At 40.9% G+C, this 25,197-nt stretch overlaps 1 protein-coding gene across 1 annotated transcript in view; it reads right to left on the bottom strand.

Annotated features, from left to right (window-relative positions):
- LOC128268277 (SCY1-like protein 2) overlaps window positions 1–25,197 on the bottom strand; it is a 48,205-nt gene that overhangs the window by 4,505 nt on the left and 18,503 nt on the right. The window contains exons 4-18 of the mRNA XM_053005326.1: window positions 24,645–24,785; window positions 23,080–23,296; window positions 22,857–23,002; window positions 20,535–20,665; window positions 20,141–20,255; window positions 18,624–18,769; window positions 18,309–18,462; window positions 16,820–16,996; window positions 16,654–16,726; window positions 14,680–14,816; window positions 14,386–14,611; window positions 14,154–14,312; window positions 12,580–12,674; window positions 11,721–11,786; window positions 6,710–6,859 (exon numbers count right to left, since the gene is read on the bottom strand). Of these exons, the coding sequence (XP_052861286.1) occupies window positions 6,710–6,859; window positions 11,721–11,786; window positions 12,580–12,674; window positions 14,154–14,312; window positions 14,386–14,611; window positions 14,680–14,816; window positions 16,654–16,726; window positions 16,820–16,996; window positions 18,309–18,462; window positions 18,624–18,769; window positions 20,141–20,255; window positions 20,535–20,665; window positions 22,857–23,002; window positions 23,080–23,296; window positions 24,645–24,785 (2,133 nt within the window). The remainder of the gene's footprint in view (window positions 1–6,709; window positions 6,860–11,720; window positions 11,787–12,579; window positions 12,675–14,153; window positions 14,313–14,385; window positions 14,612–14,679; window positions 14,817–16,653; window positions 16,727–16,819; window positions 16,997–18,308; window positions 18,463–18,623; window positions 18,770–20,140; window positions 20,256–20,534; window positions 20,666–22,856; window positions 23,003–23,079; window positions 23,297–24,644; window positions 24,786–25,197) is intronic.

The raw sequence follows: 25,197 nt of genomic DNA, 5'->3' as shown, positions 1-25,197 counted from the left end.
TGTATTTCAAAGTTTGAAGCTCTTGCGCAGATTCTTGATCGCCTTCTTCTGGCTTTTTTGGAAGCTACGCTGGAAGCTGCTGGTAGCGCTCGTATTGGTACGTGTCGCTGGCGCGTACGATAGGAGATCCAGTGGCTTTAAGTTGGATATTTTGGATGATTGCTTGACGACGGTCGACTATCGGCGGTGGATGATGCCCGAAGCGACATAATAGTTGTTGACGTTTTTAATACATATTTTAGTTCATGTTTTAGTTCCAAGAAACAACACAATAACGTTTTTTTTCAGGATTGCGAAAGAAATAATTGGAAGAGAAAGAGAGAAAGAGAGAAAGAAAAAACAAGACAAGTTTTGTAGGAAAGCCTTTTTTCCAATCAATCACAACGCCTCGATCGTTCAGCCTGGCGCTTGTCTACCTAATAAATTATGCCATCGAATCAGTGTTCGTCAGTGGTGATTTTGGCTGTGGTGGTTGTAGTGATGATAGTCGTATTACCAAGGTTGTGCCTGTTGTTGTGTAGTAGTAGTAGCTGTTCGCATTGAGAGTGTCATTGATTAAGCCGGTGTATCAGTGGTGGGAATCTTGCTGCTAAACTAACTGCTGATAACCGAGATAGTGTGCTGTTGGAATCATTCGCTACAATAAGCTGGCGGGTGCATGGGTCTCCATTTTTTAATCGTGAGCCCAAATCGCTGTTAGCATACAATTGTTTCAGGCGCATTTCCAAATTGGGTGGCTTCTGTAAGTGTTTAGTTTTTTATGTGCGATTTGTTTAGGTCAGAAGCAGCTTTCAGTACGCTAGGTGACAACTGTTGAATGGAGGCGCCTGGTGTGTTTCGCTTTCTAACGCACGAATCAGCGATGCATGAGTTCTGAGATTGCGGTTGGTGCGTTTGCCCGATACGGTGTAGTGAAGCCCCTGTGTAGCAATTTACAAGCCTGTCGTTTTATTAAGCTATACACAATTACAATAAATGTTAACAAAAACAGAAGTATAAAATATAGGTGCATGTTTCACAAACCTACCAATCGAAACTAGAGCCTGCAAGTATTTTAATCAATAGTACAGTGTAATATGCAATATTTTTATTACAGCTGCGAAGAAATATATGAGAAACGAGAAATAAACGGTGTCACGTATCGTGATTACCAGGATCACCTTATAAATGAAAACACCAACATATCGGCAAAAAATGTCCAGAAATTATTAAACAAAATCTACTAATTGGTGCCTTTTCTAAGGATGGTATAATCCCTTTAACACGCATACAGCAATGTTATTGATGGTAATGAAACTTTTCAATAATTACAATTTTTGCGCGTTTGGCTGATTTGGGAAAAACACAAAGCCGATTAAAAATTTGTTCATTCACGCAAAAATAGAGTAAACATATAGAAATGGTAGTGAATAAAACAAAACAGACCAAACAGGGCTTCATTATTCACATTAAGGCTTGCTTTCATAGTGGGTAAACTGAGAAGTAAAATCATTTTTGCCAACAATTAAACGACAAGGCAGACATTGAAGATTTGTTTGTTCAGAAATGGCTCATCGTTCTTCCCAACACCCTTGAACCTGCATGTATTAGTATTTTAAACAAATTTCAGCGATGCCTATGTGGTGATGGAATGATGACTTTTTCGATTCCATCAGTTTTAATGGGTGTCTTCTGCTTCACTCACACGGAGGGCAAGGAACTTTTCACTCTGTTCACATGCTTTGTGTTGCCAACAACATGCCACATGCTCACCGAGCAATGCTAAGAAATTTTTTTTCCAACTTTCAGATTACCATTTCATCTGGTTACTGACAATTGTAAAATGAGTCTTTCTGCTGAAGGGCTCTTCGGGGTATTCATGCAACCCCATTTTTTTGCGTTCGGTGCCATCTCATTTAGAGTGACTAGGATGGTGATTGTTAATTTATGGAAAGAAAAGGCAGCGGTAATACCGCAAATGGCGCAAAGGGGCTGCTGCAAAAGAAGCTGCTTTGAGTTTGGCTTCTTTGCCATATACGTCGAGCAGTTACGAAAACGGTTTGTAAATTTAGTACGACCTCAGGCCGTTAGACCAACCAGGCCAACAATGTTAGACGAGCCTTTTGTTTGCTCGAAATTTTAGCATTTAAAATCATCCTTTCCAAGATACCTTACGTATGCTGAACTCGCAATGAGATTACCCGCGGAGTTTCCGTTCACCGTGTACTAAGTACACGGTGAGAAAAACACATTTATTTACTTTGCAGCCGCACGAAAACTAAGCCGCGAATACTTTTATGTTGAAGCCCGGTGTCGGAAAGAGCTAAAAGCAAGGCTTGCCGGAAATGAGAACAAATGACAGGTATCAAGAAAAATTGCCGTAAACGGAACCGTGTGCAGCTTTCGTCGACGCACACGCCACCTGTAAACGGAAGTACAAGCCTTGCCTAGCGGTCTAATACATCAAACCAGATTAGACAGAATACGTGTAATGAAACACTAAACCATCGCGGTCGGTGCGTCATTTGCCTACGCGCGGTCCAATTGAAACGGCCGCCGCTCTGTACTTTATTGCCTCAGTGATTGCAGAATAGGAAGAGCCTTCAATAATTTGATTTTCCTCATTTATGAAAATGGTGGTGCGAGACGGTGTAGTCATCAGTGCTTATTCCGAAAATTGCAATTACGATCATTGATTGTAGCATGCAAACATATTTGGATTCACTTTTGCTAGTTTGAGTCACCATGTACGTTTCGTTTCTCGCAAACCCATATATACTACATAGCTTTGAAAATTAGGTGAAACCATATTGAAAAAATAACTAAACGATGTTAAAGAACAGAACATTGAGGATCTTATCTTGTCGCATGTAAATAAGGAAATCTGGTAGTTTTGATACCTTACGAATCAGCCTTACCAATAAATGTGTATTTTATTTTGTTACTATTAATAATAGTTTTGTAGGTCTTACAATCAGCTATAATTAGATAATGAAATGGCATTCGGTGTGGTAACGATTGCGAAGATAAAAAGGAAGAAACGGGGTTGATTTTAAAGATTCTTGCAAACATCATTGCGCACCAAATCTTTGCCTGCCGTACTGAAGAGGATTATAGGCTAAGTTTCCAATTCTCTACGTACGAGCATGAAATAGCTACATACGGTTATACACGTGCCCGAAGATAGATAAAATTAAAGAACGCATCGTGGTTGTAATAGTACTAAATTGTGACAAAAACGACGAAAAAATAAGTGAGGGAATTATAAAATATGTATGAAAAAGACTAAATGTACTGTTAAATGGAAAATGATTTAGGTGACAACGACGATTGTCAAATATTAGCAAACAAACAGAAAAGACATCAGGAAAAGGTCACACTTTTATGGGACTTTAGGCAGTTGAGTTTGACCACAAATAACCACAAAGCAAAGCATTGAGTAGTTAGCCGATGAGGCACAAATATTGGCATTGAGTACAAAATAAATTCTAGTTGATTGTTCAACCAAGGCATCATGGTTATACGTTATCGTTCTTCCGGTAGGTTTTTTTTCGTATGATTGTAATTTGATTGAATGAATTTACATAACAATAAGGATGTATTAGAGATTCCCGAGCAGAGATAGCACACAAAGTAATGAGCAATGAGATTTTCCAAAAAATATGTTGAAGCACAAGCATATGGATGCAGCTAACGGCGAACAAGAATTAGAAGCTTACAAGCTGATTTTGCTGTGTATTGAGTTGAAGGTGTACAAGTTCTTGGCTGTCGTTTCTAATTTTGACAAGTATTACAATGTACGCTTCAACATAGACATGGGCTGAAAGCACATACGTTGTATAAACCAAAAAATCGGTTTTCTGCTTTCATATGTTGCAGAATATTTTGACGAAACAGATTGCAGTGCAATAGATGAATCACGGTTACATAGAACACCAAACAATACCACACATCGAGGACTGAAGACGAGAAGCAAAACGGGTCAGCTGACATTCAACAAAGAGAAGACTGATAGTCCAGTCAAAGAAGTCAGATAGTCGAAAGCAGAGCTTCGAAGAAACGCAATAACGATTGTACGCATGCATCTAAGGGTCACCACAATGCTTACGATCTACAATAGAAAGCACGGAAGAATGGGTTGGCTTGTATTTTAGTTGAACGATAAGGAAACCGAACTTCAGTTTCTACAGCAGTACGCTAATCCTATGCGTTAGGTTGCATGAGGTGTGCAGAACGATTACAAGTTCATTATTATTTCCTAGGAAATACAACAAAGACATCAAGCAGCTTTTCAATACATTGTACATACACAGTCCATTACCATTGTAACGGTGATCGAAGGCACTAGAATATCAGGGGGCCTTTGTAAGGACACCGCTACTGAACGCTGACATAGCTTACAGTCTCTCGAACGACCTAAGAATCAGCTACACATGTTAAACCACATTAAGACACGTTTCGTAGCCACGTGCATACTTTAGCTCGTTTTTAGGAAAAAGTGTTGATAGACAGAAGTTTTGACAGAGAATCCAATAGAAGTTTATGGGCTTTAAAAGAATTAGAATTATATATTCATAGAAAGTGCAATAATAGATAGACGAACCATTAGAGAGAGAAAAGTGTCGCTAGATGGGAATGACGTGATCCTGCATATGCTATTAAAACGCTGATCGTATCAAATTTCCAGTGTTTTCAAACGAACCAGTGACAAAACAAGTCAAAGCCTGCCTACAACTTCTGGAGACCCACCCATGTCCAGTTCCAGTAAAGAACAAGGATGCTTTATTACACCGATTGTCAGTGTATTATAAGATTGCAACATCTTCCAATACTGCATTTGCAGTTTACATGCAAATCGCATTCATCGCATTGCGCATGGCAGATCGATATACTCGATACGATATAAAATACTTATAAAAATAAGTGTTTGATTGTAATTTTTTTCGAGTTTTTAATTTGTGAGTAAGAATAAATCTATTCTATTTTTGATATCGCTAAATGTATCCCGTTTATTTTATTAAAAACATGTATGGATGTAAGGAGCCAGAAAAAAACGTGAACGGGATTCTATTTTGGTCTGCGTTTTTCTCTCATCTAATTATAGTCATGTAGTACCTTTGATTCCAATAACATTACCGAACGGTGTTTTGAGTTAGGCAAACGTTTGTAATATAAAATTATAGAGCGATATTTAGAAACCTGCTCTAAATCGATTGTCAGCAGAAATCGTTGTTGCACATTGAGCTCGTCAGTAGCATTTGTTGTCTACTAATAACATATACACAAACACATACATTGCACATACATACACAGGTTTTAACCTGCTGGGTCTTCAATGCAATAGAAGACAGAAATAGTCGTAGAGTTCTCGATCGAGTCGATTGTAAGATTTTTTGAAAACCCATCGCTGTCTTTTGCCACAACCTCGTTCCATGTACTTACGGTTTTGGGTTTAAGTCACTCGATGTCAATGTGAAACGATGGTATAGGTCTAATGCTTCAGATTTCGCCGCGAATCCTATGGTTGTTGCAATGTATAAAACTTCAACTCTGCGAACTCTGTAGCCACATACCAGTCGCTTTGAAGTTTTACAGTGTCAAAATTCCGACACCAGACTCGTTATACCGGTTAGTGTAATATTAGTGTTTGCTCTCTGCCCGGGAATCCGATGACAATATTGAAGTTGTAAGCCGATTAATAGTTATAACCACTCGTGTCCGTTGTCGTACATTGTTCACTCGATATGCGGAAAATGTTAACTTATTAACTGCTTAAACCACATCCTCCGTCACTCTAGAGCAACATAGTTTACTAATTAGTTCGTGGTGTAGTTCTCGTTTTATGGTTCCCAATGCCAAATTTCCTTCGACTACACACTTTGCTTTTTGCTATTATTGCTGTGTTCGAAAATGTTTTTCCTTTGACTGTATTATTTATACATAATGTGACTTTTTCGTACGATTTTCTTGTTTTCTTTTTCGGTTATTATCAGTATACTGTTTGATGTAAATGTTAATTTCGATTGGTATTCAAAAATTAACAGCATGTAATCAAAATTTGATTATGAATTAAAGCAGTAAGGCTTAAAGCGTAACGGCAAGAATTGTAAAAATGTTTCAAAACTATTATAATAGGAAAAGGGAAACTGTAATGTGAAACCATTGATATAAAATAAATACATCAAAAAAAATTTGCGATAGTGAAATTTGGATTTTTGAAACAAAACACTTTAAAGCATTCCAATCGGTAGAATGGTTTTTCAGGTTTTTTATGTGACGAAAAATACTGAATGTAATACATAATAATTGAGAAATAACGTCCAAATTTGTAATAGACAAATATGCATTAAACCGGATTATGAAAAAAGCATTCATTTTTTTCGAATATCATCTGCTCTCCAAAGAAAAGTAATAAAAGTTCACCAAAGAATGTTAGGCTGTAAGCAAAACCGGTGTCAACATAAGTGTTTGATAGTGATGGGACAGAAAGAAGTGAAAAATGATTGAGAAATCGGACGAAACAGCACTGGTGGTGTTATGCGATACGTGTGTAGTTGTGTGTGTGCAGGTGTGAGTGATGCGGTGAGTTTTAACGACTAAACGTAATATTTAGAGATGGACACTTTCGTACATAATTGTTTCGAGTCTGACTACTAGAATTTCCATTGAAAAGAGACTGTTGAACCGGACTTGCGGCACCGGAGCCACCATAACCAGTCAGTTGTCTTACCATGCCGGAACCGAGCTGTTGGAGCAGACCGGAACCGGAACCGAGCGGTCCGGACGAGAGCACGGTCGAGGTACGACGGCTCCTTATTGATTGCATGCTCGACGATAGTAAGAATGGAACACTGCTCGAAGTGTTCGGCATCGAGCCTCCCTGTAGTAGTTTTTCCACAATGAGCCACAGGTTCCAGGCACGTTGCGTCGTCGTCGTCGGAGAGATGAACATGTTGCGTAGGGATGCCACGTCAGCGTCAGTTATGAAAGACGAAAGAACAGAAACCAAGCGGATCCGCAAAACAAGGAAAAAATGTCGGAAGAAAAGAGAAAAGAAGCAAAATGCAATTAGTGGTTGTCAATTTTGTCAATTTCCGTTTGTTTTGTCTTTATTGTTTTGCTGTGTCGTTTGTCATATCTGTCAGAGAATATGGGCGAACTTGTCACCGGATGCGGAAGCTTTCTTAATTGTGCTTATCTTTATTTAAAGTTCTAAAAACCTACCATCTACGTCTTGCATTCAATTATTTAATGCCAGTATGTTTCAGTTTATTGTTTTAGTTAATTTAATTTATTCATCTACATGAAGATACGTTTGTCTTTCGACTGCAATGAAAATGCAATACGACTGAAAGGAGCACGAGTAAAGTGGCTGTCGACAATTTTTGAGTGATAATGTCGTAACTTTTCCGTACCATAAATACTGAAGAAATTGGTAAATTATTGGATGTCACAGTTCGGTAAGTCAAATCTTCAAGAGACATTTGAGAATTTCATCACATTTTCATCGAATTTCGGTTTTTGAGGGAAGTTGTTGGTAATGTTATGCGTAATAGTGGTGTGCTTTTTAAAAATTTTCATTTCAAGTCCAATTATTAATTATTTCAATGCAAAAAAAATTAGTAACGTTTGATTGTGATGCGACATCTGCTAATGAATATAGTAATCTAAAAACAAAGCACTATGTATGAATGGTTTGGCCATTTTACTCATTTGACTAAGCACTTTGCACATGTTCTCTCACAGAGTCGAATAATTTGGGACAAATTTTAACACAATATTATTGTAGATACGACGTTACAATGCCAATTTGTTTCCGATAAGTCGAGGAATCACAGAAAATGGTATAGCGTATAGAAGTTAGTTCATAGCAAACAATTCAACGTTATGCCACATACCTTTTAATAACGGAAAGAAGAAAAACGTTATTTACACAACACAACGCAATAAAACAATAATAAACAGTCATTCGTGTGCATTAGCACAACACAGGAACAACACTACTGCTAGAGAGTTTTCAATCAATTAACGGTTCATTAAGTGAACAAATAGTTCGGTAACAGGAACTGAAAAGTACGAAGCTGATAATTTTACATCTATCCCGCATCTTTTATTCATAGAAAAATTTTCTTAAAAAATATGCGATATGCGAACATACATTGGTGTTAGCAAATAAGTTTTGAATAAAACGGATAATGGTATCGACTGTATCAGCTCGCCTTTACTGCACTACCCAAAGGCTCGACAAATTAACAAAACGACGCGCAGCCTAATTAATTAACAGCTGATGATCTTTGCAAAGTGGAAATCGAACAATCACGTAACATCTTGCGCATGGTGTCGATATCATTTCATTCTGCAAACCAAAATTCACCATACAAAGAGGGAAAACATTTATTTTGAAAACCTGATTCTAAACATTAATTTATTGCAAACATTGCATATCGAGAATGGAACACCTACTCAAACATGAAGCATAAGTGCAGCATAACTCAATCATTACATTATTGCCTGTTATATAGTAACAGATCTCCAAATATTTGTTTTAGACAAACCGAGCGTGTAATAGGTAACCAAGTAAATCATTTCGTGGACTACCTAAGAATTAAGAGTGATTGCAATATCGCAATTTACACAAACAAATCAAACGAATTCCAACCAGCGGATGATGTGAATGCTTCGGTTTCGGTTAACTGACTCTCGTTTAGTGACTTTAAGCTTTAATCGTCTCTGTTATGGGTGCCTGTTTAAAGCCGGTACGATGCTGAGCGATAAAACATCCTGGCAGATCGTGTGTACCGGGCACGAGAAAGAACCTCTGCATTAGTTACTTGGTCTCCAGCAGAAAGACTTGCGAATTCTATGTTGTGGATACGGTAAAAAGAAGAGATTTACAGACAGATAGTACTCACGATCATGCTCCGTGCAAGCTAAAGTCAAAGGAAAGAGAAGCTTATTTTTTCTGTATGCTTTCAGATGTCGATGGATCAAGTAGCTTTATGTTATACTGCCCCGCGAATTAAATGCATTCGTGAATGCGAAAGTGCGGCAGTGACTGATGTGAAAATGGTGGTTGCTAGTGTATAGTATTGCGTAACCACGGTGCCCTGTAGAGTGATGGATTGTCGTGTGGTAGTTATATTATGTTGCCTTGACAGGCGTCTATAAATCACCTACACTGACTATCGATCGACTGGTAGAGCTATTTAGAATACCAAACTAGTTTTGTATTCTTTTGTACTAGTTTGTTTGTTTGTATGTGTTTGTAACAAACTACAGGTTTTGAAAACAGTTAACTGTTTTTGCTCACATAAAATCTTTCAACATTTTTTGCTTTATTCGTATCTTTTGTTGCGTGATATTGACTTGCCACGAAATCCACAAACAAAAGTTAACATTCTGTTGTGCAATTTGGATTGCAACAATAGAAAAAGCTAAAAATTAAAAATGTAAGACTAAAACATAACATCAATACTAGCACATGTCTGTTAACAATCAAATAAAAGGATTAAATAAAATTCATACGTAAGAACACATACGTAACCATGAATTTAGTTAAATTAACAATCAAGCAGGAACGAGTTTAAGTAACGTAAGAAGCATACTGAACAAGTAATTTACACAGTTCAAACGGACCGTGAGCATAACAAATTCGTCAAACAAATCCTTTCATTTCTTTTCAAAATATTAAAGCAATAGTAATAATAGTTTATTTGTCACAAATCACATAGCTTGGACGGCACGGGTCAGAAACTATAAAACGAGAAATCACAGTTGATGTACGTTTACGTTCACATTGAACAGAAGGTCAGTGGATGGAGACACTCAAGACGGTAGAAAAGGTCAGGCACAGTATTGGATTTGGTCCATTTAGATCCGAGGTCTTAGACAATTAGATATTAAAGACGATGCTTTGAGTAACATCCGAACAATCACCTAACCACGCAATTGAAGTCGAATTCATAGTATGTTAGGGTTAATTCATTGAAGTCCATTTGTTTCACAAACTATTCAGTCAACTATTTCGAAAACATAAGCAGGAAAAATCGTTTAACTAACAACGTTATTGTTGATCTCCAGCTGAAAATTTGACGATTTTTTCCATCGATTTAATATGTTCGATCAAGGCAACAAAAAGACTTTCGCAACATTCGTGCTGAAATGAATTTTGTGTCTATTTCCGATCACAAAACTTTATTTCTATAAAAGCTCGTCGACGGAAGATGAACTTAGATCGTTTGGAAGAACTTTTTGGTCTCCATCAATGCCGTAATGGACACAAAAGGGAAAGCCTTTTTTCAATTATCATCCGAATCATGGACCAGCCGCAAAACGTTGATCGATTGTTATACTTGAGCGTATCTCCCTTCACGTAAAGGGGGAAAAAAATATCCTGTACGGTGTACTGTAAATACGCCGCCCTGCAAGGGAAAGCCTGACGAATGCAAGACAAACAAAACACCAAACACTGCCGTTTGCTGTAGCTTTCCACTTGTTGGTTCGGCAGGGAAAAAATACTTTCTTCATATGTCAAGTAGCGGTACAGCAACAGGTCAATGGATAACTTTTGCGGCTTGACGGGGGACAGTTTATTCAGACAACGTATTACTAACTCGCCGGCAAACTATTCGTAGTTCATCGACGGAGCGGAGCACAAAAACTGTGAAACTAAAAATTGCTAGTTGTCAAATGTCGACAGGACTTCAGTCACGCTCCACAGGTGGGCTACAGGAACTGTCCGGACTAGCTTTTGTTCCGTCTCGTCGTCTGCTAAACGTAGTGTAATGTTAGGAAAATTGGATGAAAAAAGAGGAGTGTGTATTTTTTCCGCGCCGTCCGTCATTGGCCCTGGTTGTGATGAGTTTTGTCGGAAGTCGGGTGTGAGTTCAATGAGAGTGTCCATAAGTTGGGATAGTTTTTTTTCCGCCAGGGTCACAGGTGGATGTTTGCGTCGTGTGCGAAAATTAGTGCGCCACATATGAAGGATTGCTGTGAAGCTCTACAGCGATAGCTGCCTCAGCTCGGTAGACGCAAGTTGGGATGACATACACATCATTCAGGGACACGGATTAGGACAGGATCGGCAGAAGTGATCCGCTTTGTAGCGTGGACTATATTGGAACAAACAACACAGACAGCGCAACAGTGTGGAAAAGAAGGGAGTTCCGGAAGAAGTTGATTCTTCTTTTCCATACAAACTGAACATCTATCGATTTTTGCAATCACGAAAAACTTGTGAACAGAACAGACACGCGCACAGAAAAACGCATACGAAAGCAAACGATTTGGACGGGAAGGACGAAACCACGAACGATAACAATCGACCGGAAGCACACATGTGAACCCATTCCAGCAAGCCCTGGGAGGACTGCGCAACAATCGGCCCGAAAGCGTGTAAAGACGAGCACAAAACATATACGCGAGGACACATTTAGACGGTGCAATAACTCGTTCTTTTCGGTCACAATTATGCCATTAGAAGCCACAAATGACAGTTTCAACGATTCATTCAAACTGCTGGTGAAATGCACAAAAAGACAGCGTTAATAGACTAACGGAGCGACAGAGATAGAAAAAATGTTAGAGAGAAAGTAGAAAGGACGAGAAAATGAATAAGACAGAGAGAGATGGAGGAAGAAAGAGAGAGACAGAGAGGGCGACAGCAAATCGGAGTTGCGTTTTGAAGTCAAAGCAGCCGGCGATCGAATCTGCTCGATCGGTTTTGATCTTTTCAAACTTACTACATAAGCAGATGAGGAAGGCACTGAAAGGCTTGAACCGGAGCCTCCTCGAGCGCTGAAAGCCTGCTTTAGGGTGTGAAAATAGAGAATGGAATGCACGCGCCATGATGAGCAGTACGCATCGGAGTGAAGTTGCGTTGGTGAGTGTTTGAATAATTGCGAGTGCAAACGAATGGAAAATAAGGATTCAGAAAAAGATGAAAAGAGAAAAGAAATGCAAGTTCGTTAGTCCATAGTAAAGGCTGTTGTTAGCATTGCCGCGAGAATATTTATGATCGGTCAACGTTCCATTTTGTCCTGGAAGTGGAGACGGATTCGTCGGAACTGGGAGGGAGTTCTCTAAAAGCTTGATGATTATTAACAAATAGCTAACAACTTTGGGGTTTGCCAATCCATTGCGTGGGATTAATCGAGACACGTTCTTGACATTACACAAGGTCGAACACGTGATTGTCTTCATTGGGAATCGCTTAGTGTGGTGGAGAATGATGTCGGCACCAGGGAATTAACCCACAATTGTTAGTACAGGAAAGGGTTTTTGAAGATACGAGTACGAAATTCTACAAACGATGAACTTTGCATGATATAAAAGTCTTGGTAGATTCTGTCGCCTTTTTTGTTACACTATCTAAGAATTTAATTTTCTTCGAGAACGAAGCGCTAGAGGAAAGGTTCGTAGCTATTGTGACAGTGAGAGAAGAAAACGAGAAAGAAGGACGCAAGAAAAGAGGCACTAGCGAGTTCACTAATGCTGGGTTTCGCTACTCGGGCTAATAACGCTACGCAAAGGTAAGCGCTTCACTACGCGCCTAAATCTTACTCAAAGACTACATTCCCGTGGGATTGGGCTGCTACTTACAGTTGGTGGTGACAAATTGATATTGGAGCCTCGTCGTTCCTGTGGACCAATGCTCGAGTGACGTCTTATGGGTAGTCCTCCGCCCGGGGTTCCGCCTGGGAAGAGAACGGTTACCGAAAGCTAGATTGGCGACCAGTTTTCTGCAAATATCTCTTGGTCTGAATCAAACGCCACCGTTGTATTGTTAAATCTACATCTATCACTTTGAAATTATAATACGATTGGAGGATGTGCGTGTTGTGGCTTTTGTCACGAGAATGCAGTCCATAACGCAGTAAGTAATAGGAATGTACTAGGTGTATGCGTCAAAAATCGGGAACTTAAAAAGATGGCTATACCTGCCGATTGGGATTTCCCAGTTTTGGTGTTCATTCATCATTACCTTTTGTTGACATGTGGTAAATGATTTCCAGTCGAAAAAAAAAAATATTTCGGTTTGCAACTGTTAAATTTATTCACTCTCGAGTAACACTCAACGCGACAAACTGAAAAACCTTTTTTGTAGAACCTTTTCATTCACTGAAATCTGATAATCAGGAGGAAGAGCTCAAAAATTATAAGTCTTTCTTTCTCCACTGTCTGTCGTCTGTCTGTCGAACTGCCCGTTTCTCGCTTTTCCATCTTCTCTAAGGATACTAGATGTGCGTGCGTCGTTCTAGCTATAGTTTCTAATAAATCCGCTAGGTGCGTTGGTGCTAGCGGCTAGGACGTACCATGATATCTGTTTTTACGCAACAGCAACCATTCATTGAAAGGGTTTGACCATGCCAACTTTTGTGCCTGAAAATGACGTTTTTCGGGGATTCCAATTTTTCTGCTCCTTTTGAAGAAAACTGCTTCGAAATCGCACCAAATGCTTATCGGGACTGTTTGAAAGATCGCAGTGCTTTAAGTGGTTTAAAAAATTCCAAAATGGCGATTTTGACTTTACAAAAAAGAAGCGTCCAAGGACTCCAAAAAACGGACTTTCTGATGGGAAAAAAGTGTGGTGTTTCACAAGCTCCTAAAACCTGACGAAAACTTTAATTCCGATCGCTACTGACAACAAATGATCAATTTGAACCATGCATCGATTTGAACCGAAAAACGACCAAAAAGTCAATTTGTTATCATCAATGGAGGCGCCTAGTAGGCCGTGGAATCAAGCACCAGGCGCCTAAAAAAGCAAATCTGTTTCAGGACATACTTTGAATAAAAAAGAAAATCGTATTTCAATTTTATGAACATTTGTGTGTGTTCAAAATCCCGATTTTTGACGCTTTCACCTAGTAATACATTATATGAATTTTATATTCGTATTCGACAAAAGTTATCAATCAACCGCAATCAAGTGAGCAATAAGCCAGCCATCAAAAGAGCATGAACAGACCATAATCAAGCAAGTAATAGGCCTCAAGTGACACACAACTGGCAAGAGCGTTGCGAGTGATTTAAATCACGCGTTATCTTCCTTTCGAGATACAGACCCCAGACCGCGGACATAATTAAAGTACATCCGGCACTGGACACTGATTCCTTATTTCTTTCTCCAATTTTTCACATGTGATTTATATCTTTTTAACAGCCCCACTCACCCGGAGACGAAGCACAAGACGGGGCGATTCGTATTTTCGGTGTCATAAGAGTGTTGTCGGACAAGCGTCGGTTCGGGAAGGCGTTCACCACGCGCAGGAAGTTGCTGTCCGGCGAGGACGGCGATCCGCCGAACCACCAGCTACCTAGAGCACCCGATCCTGTTAGAAATGAGGTTAACACACAGACACAGACACAACTATAGCATGCACACGGCTAGGATGTTGCCAATACCTCTTCGGGTACCTGTCGAGTTTTTCCGCGCCATGTCCTCTGCGCTCGATGTTTTGCGTTGATCGATTCGAAGATTCGGAATGTTAAACTGTTGGGCGTTCATGTTGTCCGACGAAAACTGGTGCCGCAGTGGTCGGTGCCGGTCGGGTGACGGTAGCGAAAGATTGTCCAGCTTCAATTTATTACGTTGTTGTCTATCTATTTGGTCCAACATTTCTTGAAGCACCTACACACACACAGGAACGGAACAAGAACGTGTAATTCGTGACGAGGTGGATTCACAACGCACCTTACCTCCAGGAGGATCATGAACTGTTCCAGATTCAACGTCGGGTTCACGGTTTGCGGTAGCAGCGTGGGCATCACCTTGGTCGCCATGATATTTACGGTTAAGCCGTACTTTTTGTCACACAGCATGATTCGGTAGATATCTGTGGGAGACGCGGGGAACAGGCGGAAAGTATTGAGGGGGCGGTCCAACGTCCAATGAATAATTTCACGTCAACCGGCCACTCTATGCATGCATGCATACTTTCATCGTGTGCACGACTCATCGCATCAGCGTGTGGTTCGTTGTGCAATTTGCTTTATTAGTGTATCAGCCGGCTTATGACATGATTTCCACCTCATTAAATTATATTTATGATTCCTGGTATCAGGCGAGGCAGGAAAAGTGAGGAATGTGTGAGGCCGCGATGACAGGGGAAAGCCAGCCTTGAAAGCTCCAGTAGGGACTTTTATGGGCTCTGCTGCGGGGTGGTTTAAAGCCAATTATCATTTTTAGTAGAAATATTGAAAACGAGGAAGCTGATTATCTACTCGAAACTCGTTTTATGGCGTTTGGTTATTGCACCAACATCATACCATCAACATATACAAAGTTTTGTGCAAATGAAACTAGAGTGATTTCAACTCAATGTAGCTTTTTACTGAAGCGTCCGGAAAGTACCGGTCTGCTTCTCAAAATACTTTGCCATTTCCGCGAAGCTGAAGTACGCCTGAGAAAAGAAATAATGTTTACCAGATTTAAGCAGGCGGTGTTTGCGGCTCTCGGTAACCAACGAGTCAATCTAAACGTGACAGCTTTACTGCTTCATCGTTCGTCCCACGCTGTAGTAAAAATAAACTTTTTGGTATTGCGCAATACCATCAGTCGCCGCTTCGAAACGACGAACGTGGATGCAGAAGGTTGCATTCGAGCTTCAGTAGGTGTTCAATAGACGCACGTAATTTTCTCCTGCAGAGGTGTATACCTTCGACCTTGTGCGTGGGAGCCGCGGGAAATGTGCAGCCGGCGTGAACGATATTAACTCAAATTATAAATGAAATTATTTTCTAATTATTGAAACTTCTAATTGCGGTGACGGATCGCTGAATGCTTAATGCATGTGCGCAGTACCATCATAAACCCATTAAACTCGGGACAGAATCATGACGATTCATAGTTATGCATTAATTTTCGTGTACTGTGTTCAGTTGACAGGTCAAAGTGACAGGCGTTAGTTTGTGTTTATCTTTTATGTAACGAGCAACCCAATTTCCTATTTCACTCGATTCAACGGACTGTTTGAGGCCTAGTAGGCATATTAATTATGTGGTACTTAGGCCGCTGTAACTACAACAGTTTTAATAAGATATTGTGGAACATTTTAGATATGATTGATAGGCATTCTCTACTTGAACTACATGAATCATGTTTCTACAAAGTACTAACCTAAGACTTATAGTTTTAGTATATGATCACAGTGTTGCAGTGTCATAGGTAAAAGGTTTCACCAGAGAACAGTGGGAATCGGCGATTATGCAGTGCTGGACCGTCTCGCACCATGTGCTTCGAGTTAATGACAATGCATGCTACAGTGCATTTCCCTAAGGCTTAAGGTATCTTGCTTGTGCATCCCACCCGCAACCTGGTCGACGATGCGCTACCGTTGACCCTGTTTTCCTGTGCTGCGAACACCCTTGCAGATGCAGAACAAAACAACTAGAGCGGCCCGTAGGCCTAGGCGCATGCAACGAACGGATATTCGTTAACAGGTGCCCGGCAACGTTGACGCTGAAAAGAGCGACCGTTGGAAGCGTGGCTATTTCGATCTAATTGCAAAATGTAAACACGCTGAAAGACATTCCGTAGTGCTTTCCCAGGGAACCAGAACAGCTTCGAACGCCACAAGCACGCAGAATTGCCGCTGCGGCCTCGGGTTCGGGACCGATAAATGCTTTCCAGGTCAGAGGACGGTTATGGGAAAAATTCAATTGCGTACTTACTGACTACTCGCACCACTATGTCCGGATCGGTGAGTCGAACCTCGAGCAGTAAAGGGAGCACCTCGTCGATTATCTATCGCCAGACGAGGATGGGATTACAACGCGTGAGTGAGATGGTGAGCTGCGGCCGACAGGTGTCGCCGGTGCTGGGGAAGACACAACTCACCTGAGACTTATCTAGTTTATCTAACGTCCTTTCGACACACTGCAGCACGTTGCCCATGATTTTCAAATCATTTTGGTTCTTCTCAAACACTGCCTTTAGTTTCGGTAGCACCAGCTTTTTGATCGTGATATCGTCCAAATAATCGTACACATTTGTAACTGCTACGAGCGCCGCACTCTGCAAACGTGGGAAGAATGAAGATTGGATGGGATTTTAAGATACGGCAACGTTGTAGCAAAACCCAACCCAAATTAATTTATCACTCCAACAGAGTTTCGTACGCATTCCATCACATTTGAGCTTCGTTAAAACTTTTCTCATCAAAGTACGCTTCCAGCTGATACCTACTCCGGGCCCCGATCGGAATACTATCGTGCAGATAATGACATTGGGAATGGAGCATTTGCACTGAAGGCTGTAATCTGATGGAGTTGATGGCACGGTTGCGATATGATGATTTCAAGAACATTCCTAAGGTTCGAGACATTGCAGTTCCTTCCTGAACAATCCTTTGTTCAATGCAACGTGAAAGTTCAACCTCAACCAAACTGTTGCGGGTATACCTAACATAAACCTTAACATTCTAAGTGCTTTGCCGACCATTTCCGCATAATGATCATTAAATGTTAGCTTAGAATTTAACATAATATCGAAGTCACGGACAGCATAAGCCCTGGAGGTGCTTGTGTCTTATACGGTCAGTTCCTACGCGACAAGGATATCACGTTACATTCATTACCATTAACAGCCATACCGTTACAGCTAAATCATCGGTTAAAAAATATATTTTTCCAGTCAGTTTCGTTGAGTAAATATGACAGTTTTATGAAGTAAGTTATTCTAAAATTGCATGTAATTGAAATCACAGATGGTGGAGTAGCTTTGATCATTAAGCACTTTCAAAAGTAAGCCCTAACGGCGGAGAATCAATTGGTAGAAGCGGAGCCTAACTAAGACCGCATCCTCTTGTATTTGTTTACTTTGTTTACTTGTTAATGTTAATGAGCTGAAGCAATTTGTAGTAATTAACTAAGTCTAACAATAGATTTTATCCGGAGCAGCAAATTGCTGGCAAGTGAAGCCGGAGCAGGTTAAGTTACGTTTAAGTTTCCATGTCTGAGACTGATTAAAATCGCCAACAATGAGAAGACGATCACTAAAATTGGGATAATATTTCACCGGGGGAATCGTTCAAGGCAGTGAACGATGTGCTGTTAGAGTGTGCATGTTTGGGGGTCCGAAAGATAGGCCACTCCGATGGGAAAGGTCGATCTTCTTCCACACCTGCTCCAAGATGCAGAAGATGGCGGACATTCGTCGTACGTCGAGATTTAAGGCGAGATGCGACATCAATTTTTTTTCGTTCTTTCTTGTTAGCTTGAACGCACATTAAGAACTATTGAACTATTGTCAAAGTTTGTCTGACTGAAAGCTTTTGAGCATTTAATAGGCGAGTAACATTATTTCTCTACCCCGACAGGATACTTACCTGTACCTGTATCGTCGTGCTTTCGAGGGCGTTGAACAGCAAGGGTAAAACTTCAGTCCGTATATCGTCTCGTGGTGTTTTTTCTAGGATAATATGTAAGTTTTCTAATAACGCTACGGTTGCTTGTATAGATTTTGGAGCTACAAAAACAGTCCTGCGGAAACAGCGAGAGAGCCAGATTGAAGTTACAGACAGGTAATTACCAGCACAAATCGGTGTAACTTTGAGCAAGATTCAGCTTTACGAGTGTGCTTGTTTGCATTACTTTACGCACACCATTCGCTGGAAACCGTAATTGGTTTTGGGATTACTTACTTAAAGGTAGGTAAAATGATTGCTTCGTATTCCGTGTTCGAAGATTCTTGGACTAGGGTAAGTGCAGGCTGCAGTACTGCAGCCAGGACTTCATCAGCTCGCATTTCTTGTTGCAGATTAGGCCAGATATGTTGCCACCATAGTTTCTGTGAGTAAATTGAGAAGCAGCAATTTAGCAGCATGTGAACTCGATGCGATACGGCCTAATTGACAGTTTATTGTTAGTTTTAAAAAGGTAAAAACCGATCGAAATTATTCATAAGCTTGTAACAACTCATTTTGTTTTTTGAAAAGTATCAATTTTGACTTGAAAATGTTGCATCAGAGCAGCAATCACTGCGAGTGTGCACTGCGATACATAGTATTCAGAAGCAATTATTCCCATTACTATATTATAAACGCCGGGCTTCGTGCTATGGCGAACGAAGCGTGAAGTATCGAGTTTACGACCATTGAAACCATCATTTGGAAGCGTCCCGACGTAAACGCGTGCGATCTCTCAAGTGGCTCTCAAAATAGTGGTGGTGTTGATGCTTTCCGAGTCGACTGGATCGGCTCTCGACAGAATGTTAAATCGCAATATTGTTGCGTTCGCTCGTGGCTTCAGCCGAATAGATCGATGGAATCTAATTTACACTTTAACATTGTTAACACTCGCATTGGGGATCGGATTACCGTCGACTGTTATCACGTACGCCGTTCTTTTACAGCATATTTCAATCGATTCCGACATCGGACGCCCCGATTGAGTTCTGCACTTGCAACAAATGTGCAACAGGTTGTTGAAACATTCTACGATAGACAGGAATATTCTAGGATAGACATTTAGCACATCGGGAAATGATTGGTATGGCAACCGTTCCTTTCACCGTCTTCAATACCGTCCGCACGGTATTGAATCGATTGAGGTTGATTGATTTGCCAACACACTTCGAGATGGGATAAGAGTCAAGTGAATTGGTAAAATTGCTTTCGTTAACGGTAGATGGCCAACTAGTAACCTGAAATTTCGCCATTTCATCCCGAATAAGCTTAATCTCGGTTGAGATCTAACTCAATTTCTGTTTGCTAAATTTATCGCCCAAACGTATGATCGTAAGAAGCTTAAGATGAGATATACTTTACTTTGCATTTGAGACTCTGTTTAATGTAAATCAGTGTATCGTATCGCATCCGAAAAGTGCTTCAAGTGATTCAAGTTTGTACTATTTTTCTTTTGTTTACTGTAAACATATAAAATGTCTCTCAAAACACCGGACGTGACAGGTAACAAGCAATTTAAAAAAGATCCGTTATCGGATCACCAGTGGTGGGCTGAATTTTAAGTGTAGCACAGTAAGGCCTTCGGCAGTGCTGCTAACTTGCAGCAAATTTGTATTACATTTAATGGACAAATTATGGTAAATTTATGCGGCAACGTCTTTGACAAAGAAATAACCGGGAAGGAAACCGTAGCTCATGGGTCATCTTCTCGCTCGTAGACTGGCTTGTCAACTAAGAAAATTATATTTTCCTACCCGCGGGATGAAGGGTAAGACCTCTCTGAGGGTGCTACGGTAGTAGTGCGTCTTCTGCGTCGGGTCCTTCATGTTGATCACGTCGAGAAACTGTAGCGCCTGCACCGCCGGGTCACTGTTGGGCGGCATTCAAGTTCAGTGTCGAAAGAGAGTTAAACGAAAACGGTCAGCGAGAGGCAAGAGAAAACAGGAAGAAAAATGAAAATTAAATACGAATCGTTTGAACGGGACACGAACAACTTGAACAATCCAATTACGCATCCTGGTCCCATCTCCCATCACGGTACCGTAGAAGTTGCCTTGCGTTCGCGGGAACTCGTTTTACACGGACCCAACGGCCACCGGCAATGAACGGGCCGTGGGGCATGCAATATTCCTTATTTGCCTCGCTTACCTGAAGTATTTGATGAGTGTCAGTAGCTGAGCTGTCGGACGAGCGCCAGGCGATTTCTTCAGGAGCCGTGTGGTTGCCTCCTGTAGAGGAATCGGTATTCTTGGGAGGATGTTGTGCACGGCTTCATCTAGCTGTTGGGTTAGGGACAATTTGTTAACGTTTTATCGTCCGTCTGAACATTTCCTCTAATCACCCAATGCGGGGGCCAAGAATTCCCTTGGGGTCCCGCAGGTGATACTAAATCAGGCGAGAAAGTTGTCGTAATCCAACAATTACCGAGGAATACGTTGAGGTTTGAGTAGGGTGAAACGATGCTGCCGTCAATGACGACGGCAAAAGTTTGTTAATGGAAAGAAGCAGCAACATAAATGCCACAAATTGAGTGCATTGATTGTATGTGAATTAAGCATATCCGGTTGTGAATAGCTATATCAAGTTATCCGACCACGCGTGCGTTCGATCTGAATTGGCAGCAACCTGCCCAACATGGGCCGGTGGAAATGGGTTTTGCAAAGTGGAGTTTATCGTAGCTTCCGGAGGTCGGATTTAAGATAAACGGTAGCGAACTAATCATGATTGTGAGAAACGCGTATAGAGTATATCGAAAAATGTTGAACTACTGGTGGCATAGATATTCCGCTGTCTCGTAAATATTGAATCTTTATAGTACTTTGTAAAGAGGTAGATGTTCTATTGATATCCAATAGTGACTTATACGATAACTGGTCAAATAAGGGTTCTCTTTTTCATTTGGTTGTAAAACAAAAACGGCTTAATATGTTTCCATGCTTGAACATTTATTTGAAAGGTTGAATCTTCAATTTTTTATGAAAAACAATTTTGGTAAAATGTCCACCACGTTTAGAGTTTATTGAGAATACCTATTTACTCTGTTTTTTAGTAGATTCAATCAGACGTTGCGGAATGGCCAACGATGATATCATGTTAGACCGTAAAGTAGGCACGTTAGCTTCCGTGCAACCCTTTGTTGTGCTTCCAATATTGATGTTTTAGTTTTGAATTACTTCACTACCATCCAATATGCGTACATTGTACAATGTGTGAATGATAGCTAACTCAAAAATCTGCTACTTTGAGCCATGATTTCCCAGATTAGGGGTGCTGGAGTATTACACAATAATGCCAGGTGACACCAAACCCTCTGCAACCTGAACCAACTCGCTGACAGTAAGGACAACAAAGAGAACGCTTAAACGACTAGCGTAATTTATGATCACAGCGAACGCTTCTTTTATGTTGTCACTTGACCTGCGTTTTGGAGGCCTATGCGTGAGAGGATAAAATTCCGTGTATAAATAAAGTAAATTTCAAAAGGTCTATTTGCGCGTTGTACAGTAACGTTGATGCTTTGTAGGTAACCGGAGAGACAACCCCTCTCCTTGTCGCTTCGGTCGAGCGAGAACTTTATTAAGCCAGGGTTTTTCAGCGCGAGAGCCTTTAAGTGGTGAGCCGAAGGTATGTTTTTTTGCACAATGGTTATACGTCCAACGCTTTTGGTAAATTAATTAGTGCTTAGATGCATATTCGACGTTTCGGAGCGGATATATTAAACGCATATGTGATTTCGTCATCATCATGCTTAAAGGGCCGTTTACACGTTGCGATATGTCGCTGCAATGCCTTGTATCGATTAATCGCAGTGATATATCGCAGCCAAGGTGGAGCGTCTACACGCCACGATGTACCGTTGCGATTTGCAATCGCAGATCTCAGTGTCATGGAAACAGCCATGGAAGAAACACTGTGCTTGTCTGCCTTTGGATTGTGCGTTTTGGTTACAAAGCAAAAAATAGAACGTACCAAGAGTACTAATCGGTCACGGTGGTCAAGGGAATGGCTTTTAAAGCGAAGCCATTATTCTCACGTTAAACTTTTGCTTTAAAAACATTCAAAACAACATGTCAAACCGCCATCAATACACGCACACATGTCTATCCACCGTCAGCACACGCACACATGTATGGAGATTGGACCGAAATTGATGCTCGGCGCATTCAATTTTTTTGATCTGCCAATCTGGTCGTATACAAGCAATTTGTTCCTTTTTTGCTGTCTACACGTAGCGATATATCGTGGCAATTGGTTTCATACAAGGGATTGCTGCGACATATCGCAACGTGTAAACGGCGCTTAAAACATGTCGGAATGTTTGATAGACTTCAAATGTTCATCTGTTAGATGGTTATCAACGTCGCTACGCAACGAGGACTAGTAACCAACGGAGAGAATCCTTAGTATTGATTGCCGAAAACAGGTACGATACAGGTATTGAATGTACGATACGGTGCATGAGATACCTACCAGTTCCATCTGCTTGATGTATGCCGATGGAGAGTTTCCAGACTGTATTAACGAGCGGCCGTGGTTGAAAATGGAACATACGACCATTCCAAGAGAGAACATATCACTCAGTATGCTGCAGCTGCTGTTGATTTGAATTTCGGGCGCTATATTTCGGGCGTTGGGTTAGAAAACGAAAGTTACAGGACCGCTGAACTTGCCGTAACTTTAACCTGCACATTACCCATGTAGTCTAGATTCGGCTGAACCAGCTTCGAGGCTCGGGATGACCACGGTTGACAAGGTACTGGATCGGTGGCGTCGGTTTCGTTGATGCGTTCGGTAAACTCAAAACCGGCCAGCTTCCAAGTGCCTTTCTTGGTGATTAGGATTGACGAAGGACACACGTTTTTGTGTATAACTTGGCCCGAGTAATGAAGAAACGATAGCGCTTCGGTAATCTGTGGAAGTAAGTGAAATAAATGTGCGACAATCATGTTGAATAGTCACAGAGAAACTACTAGATGTGGCTTAGGTAGATCAAAGGAAAACGTTGTTTTGACGGATCAAAGCTATCATTGTGGACGGTGAAGATTGTTTCTTGTGAACATTGCCTTTGAACAGTCCGTTACATAAGAGAGAGAGAGAAAACAGAAAACATACCGAGTCGTTTTGCTATATTCGTGTATTGAAGAAAATTGTCATGTTTCAATCGGGTAGTTTCAGATTTTTCAACCAATAATTGAATTCTGAAGTGTATTTCCGTGCCGTGAAGATATTAAAGGTATTCGAGCTCGGTGACTATTTTATTGTCACGCCAAAAAGTAAGTTTTATGATGTTCATTTCGCACAGTGAAGTTTCAACTATTTTCTCTGAGTTTGTCAAGTAACCACTCTATTATACTAAAAAAAAATAACACATTACTGGGACCCAAACTTATCGTCATTATTTTACACGAATGTTACGTGTTACACGGAACAGCAACGACAAGAAATACCGGTACCGATCTAAAATATGTCTTGATGAACTTATGGCGAAGCTCAGTGCGAGACGTGTTTCACATATCAAGGAATCCGCCTCGTGGCTCAACCACCGTGGAGCAATTGGGGAGTGTTCGTCGTTAGTAACAGTTCAATTTTCATCGAAAGCTGTATGGAACATCGGGAAGTTTTGTGGATTCGAGAAAAATGTTATTGGAAAGCGATATTTCACCCTGTCCATCTGCTGATAAAGCAAACAATTATCGGCATCAGTTTTTTGCTGACATTGTCAAAAATAATGATCTAAATCGTTATTGTTTGTGAACTTCTGCGAATGCGGACCATCGATTTGTGATAGCAGAATCCAACGATAGAACTTGATGTACTCGGGAACAGGGAAATCTTAAGACCATATTAGGTTTTTAAGACTCCGCGAAAGAAATCGACTTCTCTGCCTCTAGACACAGACGTTCGTACTTTGCTGCCGATAGCAAATTGGGAATTAGTTCTTCCTGTTGACCGTTACAACAGGCCACCCTGGCATATTTCATCGTCACAGATGAATGAAATTGTGATACGGTCCGGAATTCTTGTCCGTAGTCTGAAAAACGAAGGGCCGTTTTCACGAATCGTTGCTGGTTTGAAAAGACTTGCGAGACCCTTTCGCTAGCCGAATAGGAATCCGCTCATACAACGGTCCAATATTCTTCGCCGCCCAAGGCAACTTGGATAACAAATCGTCATCCTTCATTGACGGGGTATTAGAGGAGAAAAAGGATGACGCAAACAGTCTACAGCGATGGGGAAGGACAAGAAAGATGTACATACCTGGAGGATTCCGTATTTCAATTCGATGTCCAGAAAGGTGTATTCCTTCGCATGGGCTGGTCGATTGGCGGACATGCTGTTTGGGCAGTGCTGCCCGGAAGCTCCGGTGATCGGTGGGCCCGTAATTATCCCTCCTGCCTCCTGCTCAAACGAGTACGCCGGAAGAGAAAGTGACAGAAGCAGAAAAGGAAACACTCCTTGTGAAGCTTTGATTGTGTAGATGATGTAGCTGTAATCGGGCTAAATTCACTATTAGGCCACACGGTGCGTTAGGTTTTCGCAATAACAAGTGTTGACGAGATTGTACCCAGCAGGACACGAAACACAACCTCCAGCTGTGTTTTTGGTTTGCGCGGACGGATGAAAACTTTTTGGCAAACAATCACCGAAAATTTGGGATCATTGCGGCTGGTTCCGAATGCCGGTATTGGTGTTAGTTATGTTGTGGATGATTTTTTTTGTATTTTAACAGCCATTCTACATTTTCTCGATATCAAGTGTTCGGTACAAGGGCTGCCGAACTTTAGTTTCCAATGACCGGGGGTTTATTGTT

Source organism: Anopheles cruzii, chromosome 2, assembly GCF_943734635.1.
Source record: "Anopheles cruzii chromosome 2, idAnoCruzAS_RS32_06, whole genome shotgun sequence".
Lineage (NCBI taxonomy): Eukaryota > Metazoa > Arthropoda > Insecta > Diptera > Culicidae > Anopheles > Anopheles cruzii.
This window is presented reverse-complemented; position numbering and strand designations above follow the sequence as displayed.